This window comes from Westerdykella ornata, assembly GCF_010094085.1.
Source record: "Westerdykella ornata strain CBS 379.55 unplaced genomic scaffold EI97scaffold_14, whole genome shotgun sequence".
NCBI classification, from domain to species: domain Eukaryota; kingdom Fungi; phylum Ascomycota; class Dothideomycetes; order Pleosporales; family Sporormiaceae; genus Westerdykella; species Westerdykella ornata.
In genome coordinates, this window is record NW_022986864.1 from 574,608 (window position 1) to 585,941 (window position 11,334).

At 55.4% G+C, this 11,334-nt stretch overlaps 4 protein-coding genes across 4 annotated transcripts; 1 reads left to right on the plus strand and 3 right to left on the minus strand.

The window, feature by feature from the left end:
• Positions 1–38: 38 nt before the first annotated feature.
• EI97DRAFT_443370 (uncharacterized protein) lies at positions 39–2,550 on the minus strand (the record flags this gene model as incomplete). Its single annotated transcript, XM_033799816.1, has 2 exons — positions 39–1,697; positions 1,756–2,550. The coding sequence occupies 2 exons, from the start codon at positions 2,548–2,550 to the stop codon at positions 39–41; spliced, it is 2,454 nt and encodes an 817-aa protein (XP_033653072.1).
• Positions 2,551–3,992: 1,442 nt separating this feature from the next.
• EI97DRAFT_459432 (uncharacterized protein) lies at positions 3,993–4,721 on the minus strand (the record flags this gene model as incomplete). Its single annotated transcript, XM_033801007.1, has 1 exon — positions 3,993–4,721. One exon carries the CDS (start codon positions 4,719–4,721, stop codon positions 3,993–3,995), a length of 729 nt encoding a protein of 242 aa, XP_033653073.1.
• Positions 4,722–4,907: 186 nt separating this feature from the next.
• Positions 4,908–5,477, minus strand: EI97DRAFT_361562 (uncharacterized protein; the record flags this gene model as incomplete). The annotated part of the gene is made up of 1 exon (XM_033794964.1): positions 4,908–5,477. A coding segment is annotated over one exon (570 nt), but the record flags the coding sequence as incomplete, so codon positions are not given.
• Positions 5,478–7,639: 2,162 nt separating this feature from the next.
• On the plus strand, positions 7,640–11,023 carry EI97DRAFT_434365 (beta-glucosidase). The gene is made up of 5 exons (XM_033798615.1): positions 7,640–7,806; positions 8,037–8,113; positions 8,167–8,292; positions 8,360–9,841; positions 9,893–11,023. The coding sequence occupies exons 1-5, from the start codon at positions 7,738–7,740 to the stop codon at positions 10,767–10,769; spliced, it is 2,631 nt and encodes an 876-aa protein (XP_033653075.1). The 5' UTR covers positions 7,640–7,737; the 3' UTR covers positions 10,770–11,023.
• The last annotated feature ends 311 nt before the right edge of the window (positions 11,024–11,334 follow it).

Genomic DNA, 11,334 nt, shown 5'->3' on the forward strand with positions numbered 1-11,334 from the left:
TATCCTCTTTTTACAAACATCGAAGGGAACTTCAATGCTCACTCGCCAGCACCGTTTCCTATCGCTCTCCTCCCCAGACTGCCGCTCCGAGCAAGACTCATAGCCCCCGCCATGGCCCTGTTCGAAGTGTACTGCGTGCTTGGCTGCACCAGTCTGCTGGTGAACTCCGTAGAATTCTGGGTCTCGGGCGCTGGGGTATTCTGTCGGTCTAGGTTGTACCGTCGAGGAGTCTCGCGGAAAAGCACATTGTTCTCAGTGCCCGAGACCGTTGGTCGGCGATACGACGAAGGGGTGTAATGAGCTGACGGGAAAGATTGCGACTCCAGTTTCGGCTCCCGCGGCGAGAAGTCTCTGCTGATGCGTCGACTTTGTAGTGATGCTACAGCACGGATATCCCGAAAATCGGTCATGGCTCGGGATGGAGCTCGAAGGGTCGGGTCATCGTCCTCGTCATCAGTGTGTCGGTTAGTCCGATCCATACTGGTCCCAGTACGCGTCAGACGGGTTGAAAAGTGCGATTGCAAAGGGCTTATCTGGGTGGTCGTTCCATTCATCTTGAGATTTGCTTTACGGGCTTCGATGCGACTCAGCGCTCTGCTTGGGCTGGAGCGTGGAACAGTGTCGCTTTCAGGCTCGACGCTCGCTCGGACATTAGGCGATTCGCCGTTGACTTGGACACTGGGTCGACGCGTAGCCGAAACTGTCGCTGTCCTGACCGCCGGACTCGCAACGCTCGCCTTCATGTCGCATAACTCGATGCACAGCTCGGTGAGACTGCGGCAGATGTTGTCTGCTTTGCGGCGCACATGCCTGTCCGGTACCACGCCGCCGCCTAGAATGGAGCTTGCTGAATGTAGAGTGCCTTGCGGGCCTGCACTCCCAGCCATCTCGGCCAGTGCCAAAGCTTCGGATGCCGTTGCTTCAAGCACACGGTATACCGATGGAGTGACATGTTGCTTCACCTTGACGAGAGCCTCTTTGAGGAGGGGATGCGCCTTTTGTGGCCCCTGAGCACCAGCAGTGGAATCAGGTGGCGTTGGATTCGCCTTGCGTTGGTGCTTCGGGGACGATGAGACGGTGGTGTTTGAAGTGGTCGCTGTCCTTGGACGCTCAGCAGACGCATTGGCGACGGCAGCACCGGAAGTGGTGGGAATCTTCCCTCCTAACTCAATCCTTCGGATTCTGGATTTCAGCTCGTCCAGCTCGTCCCAGACGGAAGCAGCCGGACCAGTAGACTCTACGGATTCGGTAGTGCCGGCGCGGGAAGCATCTTCTGCATGGCTTTCAACTCGAGTTGTCTCTGGATTCACGCGGGACGAGGTGTATTGCAGGTTCGATGGTCGGTATGTGTGCGCACGGGTAGGGGGAGTAAGTGTAGAGTCAGGGTACGAAGGTCGCCTCTGGGATAGTTGAGCCAGGAATTGATGTGGGGACAGCTCGTGATCCTTTGTCCGCGGTGATGAAAAGGACTGCTTCGGAGACAAGTCGAGAGCGCGGGAACGCGGTGTTTCAAGCGGATTGGCTGGTGTGAGCGGCGATTGCTCTCTTTGAGATCGCGGTGTGAAAGAGAAATGGGATGCGCGTCTCTGCGTTCCTGTTATGGAATCAACAGCTGGTGTTGTTCTATTTGAAGGCGTTGCGCCGGTGCGGAGTGTAGACGGAAATGATTGCCGATTGCTTCTTATAGCTATGCGCGACTGCGACCATTAATCCTCTTTTCATATAGATGTGCGCTGGCGCATAGAACTGGCTTACCCGTAGTCGGTCGGCCCTTGAAGGTGCATCTGCGCGGTCGGGCCCTCCCGAGTTGGCAGCCGCAATGAACAGATCCTCGTTCTGCTCTCCTTCCGTTCCGGATGTGTATATCGACCCGTTTGCACTATACTTCGCATGCGGCTCCTCTGATTGACTGCGCAAGCCAGAGCTGTAGCTTGAAATTCCTTCCATCGGTGTCTCTTCCTGCGGTTCGCGTTGCGAGGTTAAGGGAATGTCTGGGCGCGCAATCGCTGTGATGTTGGAGCTCTCAGAGCCCCTTCGTGCGCGCGATGAGGCAGAGACACTTGGGGCGACGGCAGCTGGTCGCGAAGATTGCGGTGAAGGGATACTAGAGTCGATAGGTCCCTGGGAACGACGCGCGATGTCGACGTTGCCGCGGGTTATGAGCGAATTGGGAGGTCCGCGCGAGGCGTCTATGCCATGCCCACTGAAGAAGGCAGGGGGTTTTCTCGAACCAGGTGAGCGCGCCGGTTGGGCAGACGACTGACTTGGTGAGAAGTACGAGGAAGAGGCTGCGGATGAGGCGGTTGAAGCTTGACCTGGAGTTACGGTAGGAGTGGTGGGGTTTGTTGCGCGTCGAACGGGAGGAGAGGGTGTGGGAGCGGCGTGCGATCCGGTGGAGGGAAGGCGCAACAGCGACGGAGGAGCGGCCGAGCGACTGGAGGGTTTAGGGAGAGAGGACGGTGAAGGTGACGGCAGCGCGTCTTGGTGGTGAGACGGGCGAGGTTGGTGTGTCGCAGAAGGCCTGCGGGAGTGAGATGGAAGGGTCGGCATATTGAGTGAGCGCGGCGCGCTGGTATCGATCGTATTTTGGGTCGACAGGGTACAATGCCAGCAGAGAGCCAGCCCCCTTGCACGCAGCTCAAAGTGAAGCAAACAACGTTGTCAGCTCTCGCGGAGGTGTGTACGGAGTATTTCGCGGCTTCATGGTTCTTTTGAGAGAGGACGTGTGCGCGACCATGATTGTGGATGGCTGGTACGACAAGGAGAAGGCCCGGAACCATCACACTGTGCGCATTCCGGCTAGTGCAGTGCCCACGGGCCATACAAAGAAGCCCTAGCACCACACTCACGAAACTGCAAAAGGGGTCTACTTAGCTAGGCACTCCGTAAAGAGGAGACTGTGACTTGCATTGCAGCAAGAGGTGTGCCAGTATCCATTCATCCTGACTCTCGTCTCCATCTGAACGATCCTCATTGTACTGGGTACTGTGAATTTCGCATTCAGCGTACGACGTCTATGATGGGCATGTTTATTTTCAGGAGGGTTCTGGGTGAGCGTTTGGTTGTGAAGCGTGGTGTTCACATTACACACCTTTCGAAAAAGCATCTCACTGTGTGTGCTTCTCCATGTTCGAAATGGGGATGCTGCTGCTTCTATGAAACACGAAGGAGACGATCAAGCAAGCCTAATTTCAAATACACAGGAAAAGCAAAGTATACCATTCGTATGCCGTACAGTAGACTCGACCAGACCCTCTCTCCCCTCCCAAATAGAAGATGGGTTGCCGCCGAGTTAATTCTACTTCCGCCAAGCGAACTGCAAGACCACAAACGCTCCCATGATCACCAACTCACCAGCAGGATAGCCAGCGCCTGGGCCATTCTGATATGCGACGCATGCCGCCTGACGAGGCGGATGCACGTTGTTCGTTTATCTATTTAAGTTAAGCCCCCTGTACTGTGTAAGCCCGTCATTTCTAGAGTGGCTGGGGCCGGGGGCAGCGGTAGCTGGATATCCGTGAAGTCTGGTCGTGTGGATCATGCAGCGAGTCTGCGATAGTTCCAGGTCGCGTTTGAACCTCTCGACTTCATCCTGCTGGACTCCGCTGTACTCTGAGTCAAACTATTTGGAAGCGATGTGTAGTAGTATATCAAAACAAGAAAATGACTGCGGAACCAAGCCGTCTGACACGGAAGGAGCGCTACAGCAGCCAAATGCATCAAAGGGGAAACGTAGTGGAGGAAAGGGAGTGTTCTCATACGAATGAACGAATGGAAAAATAAAAGGAAGGAAATTATAAAAGACAAGGAACGAGAGTACAGCCAAAAAGCAACCAAGAGAGCCAAGGGACCAAAAAGCAAAAGAATGTAAAAATCTATCTTCTTGTAATCCACCACCACCCCCTCGCCCTCTCCTTCTCCTCGCTTCCCCCCTCTCCCCCACACCACCATGCCTACGCCTCACTCCAACCCCTTTCGTCCCCTCAACCCTCTCACGTCCACTTCCATATCCCCTTCTTCTCCATCTGCCTCACCACCTTCCTGAACATCGCCCGCTTGTTTGCCTGCATCGGAGTCGTCCCTTCCCCCATGCAAAACGCGAGGAGGATTTGCTGTGTGCACCACGGACAAAGAATGGCACCGCACAAGCGGCAGCTCCACGCTACTTTTGAGAGGTCCGCGGTGCCTTTCTTGTTCGTGCCTGTGGGAGGGGCCGAGGTGGCTTCATCGTGCTTGGGTGTGGAACTTTCTGGCTGGTTGTCTTGCTGGTAGGATGAGGACAAGCGGCTCTGCCCTCCCCGGAGGTTAAGACTGGTGAAGAGAGATGTTATTTTACGCGGAACAGGATGGGCTCTCCAGCGCCCTGTTGACGATGGCGGCGCTCTGGTGTCTTTCTCTTTGATATCCGCCTTCTTCAAGGACGGGGCACTCTCCCTCTCAGAGCTAGGCGTCCGAGGAGTCGAGATCCCCTTCTGTGACGATTTTTCGGAATGCAGCGACGCGCGATGCCACCACCCAAATGGAGTATGTTTTGGCGATATCCCAGTATGATCACTCCTCCCTCCGCCAGAATGAGCCTGATTTCCACGGTGGGATTCGCTGCCCCTGGGAGCCGGAGTCCGTGGCATGGGCGCCAGTGCCGGCCTAGCTATGGCGCTTGGGTAGATCTCGGCCCAGCAAACGTTGCATTCCGCGTATCCATCAGGAAGCTTCGTCTTCATATGTTCAGCTATCATCGGCTGGAACTCGTGCCAACAGGGCCCATGCAGCCCACGTGCGAATGTGTTGATAGAGAGAAGCTCCTAGTACTCCTTCGGGCTATTGCTTGAATTTCGGGGGGATCTATGTTGGTCGTCTTCTGGAGCTGCGAGCTCGATATTTCGAAGGGCTGTCGTCGTTCTCTGGAGCTCCGGATCGTTGTCTTCCAATGTTTCCACCCTATGGCCGCGGCATTCAGGACGCGTTAGTCCGCAGATCCAGCACCACTGAGCACCACACTGGCAACTAATCACATAACAACCATGCGCTCTCTGGACGCCATTGCTGCATTTCGGACACCGCTTGTAGCCCGTGGCCTTGAGGGAGTTTTCGGTTTCGGAATCGAGCCCATGTCGTAGCTGGCAGGGTGTGCCGGGATGGGCAACGGCCCGGCATTGTGTACAGATGCTCACAGCGCACTTTGGGCACTGCACAACAGCAGACGACTGGCCCGGCTTTCGCGCTTTCTCCAGTAGCCTTCTGGGAATGAAGGCAGAGCAGGCTGCCACGGGGCAGTAAAAGGGGTGTGGTGTGTTCCATTCGTCATACCTGGCCTTGAACTCGTCGGCCTCGGATGCAGTCAGATGGCGTCTAGCGAAGTGGAACTGGATAAGATGGTGGCAGCACCTAGGAGGCATGCGGAAGAGGTCCTTGGCGGCACCAATGAACATGGCCCTCAGGCAGGGGATGCAGTAAGAGTGGGAGCAGCGGCTGTTGGGTATTGGAGTGACGAACTCTTCGCCCTCCTTGGTACGGTCGAAGTCGTCGAAACAACTCGCACACTGGATTCGCGAGTCGGGTCGTGATGTTGACTGCTTGGTAAAGGGGGCCGAAGGGGGGCGAGGAGCAGCAGCGCGGCTGGCTTCAATGAGGATATCAAGCTCATCGGCGAAGAAGTTAGACATGATGACGAAAATAAGGATAGTATAAATTTGGTCCAATAAACGAGTGTATCCCCTGTGGAGGCGGAGGTGGGAGTGAGATTGAAAGATGAGGCTCCGCTCAACGACGTGGTAAGAAGACATTGCTACTCATGTCGCGTGTTCGCTTTTACATCGGGACGGGAAGGAGAGAGCTATGACCATCGTCTTTGCCGCTGGAAACCTAGGTAGAAGGAGCCAGGTGTAAAGCCGGGCAGGAGTAGCTAGGTGACTGTACGGTGCCTTCCAAAGTTATGAGAGCTTTCTCCTGTTAGTACCAGAGGATGTATGTCGAGCTCAGAGCTATATGCAAGAGTCCCATGGGTTAGGACGATGCATTCACAATACCTTGAAGGTCCTGCGACGGACTAGCTGAGCTCACTTCAGCGAGAGCACTGCTGTCTGCAGGCAGTGTTGGAAATTCCAACCCCATGAGTGCCCACTTCCGAACTAGTCTGCTGAAGTTGTTGAGTGGCGGGTCTACAGAGTTTGAGCGGCACCTGCGTGACATCTTGTTCGCTTCGAAATGCAAAAACTGCTTCCAGTGTCAAGGCCGGTGAGATCCCATCATAAGTACCTCTCCAGGCAGTGACCAGCGGATGGCGGATTCGCATCTTGTCCTTTCCAGCCCACACTCATGTGTCCCTCTAACCGGAGCTTCCACAGCATCTGGTTGTAGGGCAGGACAAAGGCGACGGCATGGAGGTGGAGTGATGTCAGTTGGCGGGATAGAGGTGGAGATGGATAGATGGTCTGTGCGCTTGGACGCGAGTACTTGGCACAGTAACCTTGCATTCACCTGCATGCCCAGCTGTGTGGCTGGCGGGAAGGCTGTCCTCGGAGAATGGTGTGCTGCTGTTCGACGATCAAAATCCAGAAGACTTCCTCGCAACAACACCCCCCATCAGGGTTGAATGAGCGACTGTAAGCAAGAGGGAAAGGCTGAATGAAAGATGGAAAATAACGAGTTTGCTCTGCATCGAACCTCGATTTGTAATGCTGCAGGAGCATCGGGGTTAGCGTAGAATTTACCTTGGCAAGCATTTCTCTCCGCATTCTCTTGCCGCCTCGACGCAATGTCTCCCCCACAACGGTTTGTCTAGTCGCATCTGTACTGACGTCCGGGCTTGGTAGATTCCACGCGATCAACGGGCGGCCCGGATTTCCCACGATTTCCAAGATTCGGAAGTTGGCTGTGGGGTGGAATGCTTATACCCACTTCTTGCATGCATTCCGAAGAACGGAGGGAAACTCGTCGACAAGCAGAGTTGCGCCGCCCTCCCGACAGTAGGTGCTGTGCCGGGTGGTACCACCTTCCTAATATGCAGGCCTCCAAGGGTAAGGGTAATAAAAAGAAACGCGTGCCTGGCCCTTGGAATGCTGGGGAATATCCACATTGCACAGTAATGCGCCACTCACCTGCATATGGTGGTACGCAACTCGCGGTAGCTTTCTGTTTGAAGATGAGAAATGGTCCTTTACCACCAAGTTTCTCAAGTCTCAACAGAAACCAAGAGCCCACCTGCCTGCAGCCACGTGCACAATAGCTTCGGATCTGGGGTCCCCACCTCGACAGGTACTGCTGTATAGTACTCCAGGTTCGTTTGCACCAAGGCCGAGAGGCACTAGCCACATGGAGCATGCCGGGGTTTTCCCGGGGTTACACCGCGCCCGTGCCGAGTCCAAGCATGCCCGCCATTCTCCCTTTGGCGCGTTGACTGCCAACCTCTGCAGCTTCTCCCAAAAACGACAGGGAGAAGAAGAGACTGCTTGCCAGCCAGCCTCAGGCTAGACTACTTGTAGTGGAATATTGGCAGATGGACGATCACCGGGCCACGGACGGCAGACAAACGCCCAGGACCCGGGTGAAAGAGAGCTTGGAGGCCTACGTATGTATAAAAAGTTGGAGCTGCCCCATCCCCTTGCCGACTCACTCACTCACTCTCGTATCTTGCCATTCATTCCTCGGTCGACCATCGTTCCTCTTCCTGCGTTTCTGCATCGGCCGTTTGTTTTCCATTCCTGCCGTCTGCCCTGTGGCTTGCCCGACGTCAACGTCATGCGGGTGTGGCTCGCACAAGCATTTTTGGTGCCTGGGCTTAGCCTTGCCCGAGCCCAGTCAGCCTCCGTACGTACGCGTTCAACCTCCTTTGAGCTGCAGGTCATCATCTGCTCTCTGCAATTGTCGCCCGCACTTCTGCCCAAGACGAAACACCATCTTCTTCTCCTTTAATCGCTCGCATGGTTTCAGGCTGGCGTTCCTTCGTTTCCTCCCTCTTCCCCTTTCTCCACCTAGACGTAAACATGTTCCCCACTAGATCCAACCTTGTTTACCGTGTGCACTGACCCCGGTCGCAGTACCTAAACAACACTCCCATTGCCCCCAGCCCGGCCACACTAGACAATGCCTTCAGTCCTCCTTTCTATCCCAGCCCGTAGGTTTCGTCGACGTCCATATCCACCATTTGCATACGGCTAATCAATTCAGGTGGATAGATGGTCCTTCGGGAAGGTGGGCCGAGGCCTACGAGAAGGCGACCCAGTTTGTGTCGCAGTTGACTCTGCTTGAGAAGGTCAACCTCACCACCGGCACGGGCTGGATGTCGGATGCATGGTGAGCTCTCCTGAGAATGCCCGGCGGTTACGGCGCCATAGTCAACCTCCTGCTAACTGCTCGTCAGCGTCGGGAACGTTGGCTCCATCCCTCGTTTGGGCTTTCCTGGCCTCTGCATGCAGGACAGTCCACTCGGCATTCGTTTCGCCGACCACGTCTCCGCTTTCCCGGCTGGCGGATTCATTGCTGCATCATGGGACCGCGCCGAGTTCTATCGTCGGGGCTACCAGATGGGTCTCGAGATGCGTGGCAAGGGCGTTGATGTGCAGCTCGGCCCCGTCGTCGGTCCTCTTGGTCGCAATCCCAAGGGCGGTCGGAACTGGGAAGGCTTCAGCCCCGACCCCGTCCTCTCCGGTATTGCAGTCGCCGAGACCGTCAAGGGCATCCAGGATGCCGGCGTCATTGCGTGCACCAAGCATTACATCATGAACGAGCAGGAGCACTTCCGCTCGCCAGGCAACTTCGAGGACAAGGGCTTCGTCGATGCCGTCAGCTCCAACCTCGCCGACAAGACGCTCCACGAACTCTACCTCTGGCCCTTTGCCGATGCCGTACGTGCCGGCACAGGCAGCATCATGTGCTCATACAACAAGATCAACAACTCTCAGGCTTGCCAGAACTCGTACCTTCAGAACTACATCTTGAAGGGCGAATTGGGCTTCCAGGGCTTCATCATGTCTGATTGGGACGCTCAGCACTCTGGCGTGGCCTCCACACTGGCAGGACTGGACATGACAATGCCTGGTGATACCGACTTCAACAGCGGCCTGTCCTTCTGGGGAGCCAACCTCACCATCTCCGTCCTTAATGGCACCGTTCCGCAGTGGCGCCTTGACGATGCAGCCGTGCGTATCATGACCGCTTACTATCTTGTGGGCCGAGACATGGCGGCAGTCCCCATCAATTTCAACAGCTGGTCATTGGATACCTACGGCTACGGCCATGCTCACGCAAAAGTGGGGTACGGCCTGATCAATGAACACGTCGACGTGCGAGAGGCTCATGGTCAATCTATCCGTCAGGCAGCAGCCCGCTCCACTGTGCTCCTGAAGAACAGTGGCGTACTGCCGCTCACGGGCCGGGAAAAGTTTACAGCCGTCTTTGGTGATGACAGTACGGAGAACCCTTACGGACCGAACGGATGCGCGGACCATGGCTGCAACAACGGCACCCTCGGTATGGGCTGGGGCTCGGGCACTGCCTTCTTCCCCTACCTTGTCACGCCTCTCGAGGCCATCAAGAGTCAAGTCTTGAGCAACGGCGGTGTCGTCCAGTCCGTCGTCGATAACTGGGCTTACAGCCAGATTACCGCCCTCGCGAGGCAGTCGACAGTGTCCATTGTCTTTGTGAACGCCGACTCTGGTGAGGGCTACATCACGGTGGACGGCAACGCTGGTGATCGTAACAACCTCACCTTGTGGCAGGATGGAGACCGGCTGATCCGGACCGTTACTGCCGAGTCGAACAACACCATTGTTGTCATCCATTCGGTTGGCCCGGTCATCATCGAAGAGTACAAAAACAACCCCAATGTCACAGCTATTGTTTGGTAAGCTTTCCGACGGCGGCTTCTCTCAGCGGAGCTAATCATATGTTCTAGGGCCGGCCTCCCTGGCGAACAGTCGGGCAATTCCATCGCAGACGTTTTGTACGGCCGTGTTAATCCCGCCGGTAAGACGCCATTCACCTGGGGTAAGCAGGAGTCGGACTATGGGCCAGACCTCATCTATAAGCCCACCAACGGCAGCCAATCTCCTCAGGATAACTTTGAGGAGGGTGTCTTCATCGACTATCGCGCCTTTGACAGGAAGAACATCACCCCAACCTACGAGTTTGGCTTTGGCCTTAGCTATACGACCTTCAACTACTCCGATATCAAGGTCACCAAGGTGTCGGGCGGCCCCTATGCGCCGACAGTGGGCAAGACACAGCCTGCTCCGGTCTTTGGCAACGTTAGCAACAACGCGGCGGAGTATCAGTGGCCCGCCAACCTGACCCACGTCCGCAACTACATCTATCCATACCTCAACAGCACCGATCTCGCGGAGGCGTCCATGGATCCTCAGTACGGCGTCGAAGTGGAGCTCCCAGCGGGCTCCCAGGACGGCTCGCCTCAAGCTCGCATCCCCGCCGGTGGCGCCCCCGGAGGCAATCCTCAGCTATGGGACATTCTCTTCACCGTCTCCGCCACCGTCACCAACACGGGCAAGGTTGCAGGCGAAGAGATCGCCCAGCTGTACGTCAGCCTCGGCGGTCCTGACGACCCCAAGGTCGTGCTCCGCAACTTTGAGCGCCTCTCGATCCAGCCAGGCCAGAGTGCGACGTTTGTGGCAGATGTCACCCGTAGGGACTTGTCGAACTGGGACACTGCCACGCAGAACTGGGTCATTACGAAGTATCCCAAGACGGCGTATGTCGGTAGCAGTTCGCGCAGCCTACCGCTGAGCGCGCCGCTCGATGTGTCCGACTACCTCTAGATGGTCGACGGGGAGACCAACTAATAATTAATGATGGTATGGTATGGTGGAGATTTGAGGGATCGGAGCAGTTATGATGGGAAATGGACTTCTTCTAATGACGAGATGGGATGACGGAGAGGTGATAATATTCCCTTGTAAATATAGATATACGCGACCAACGATGACGGCACAACTCAATGTGCCCCTAGTAGGTGGTTGAGGCTAGTAGCGAAAGACATCAAAATCAACTGCGATTCAATCACTAGTTGTACCATGACTTACCCATCAGTTGCCACATATCCCTTAGTTGCCATCCCCGCCCACCGCCTGCCGAAACAGGTATAGTGTCAGGGGTTTTCTGCTAGTTTATTGTAAATGTTTACTTCTCCTCTACACTACGACTTAATTAAATAAAATATACCTTCTAAAAAATTATCTACAGCTAAGCGTAAGGCTTGTACGTCAGAAAATGCTTAAAGATTGGGAAGGCCTTTGGAATTCTCTAAAAACAGGCAAGGGTAAACACTACCTACAGGTAGTCGGCACAGAGAAAATAGAATTCTCTTTATCTGCTCCTAAGGAG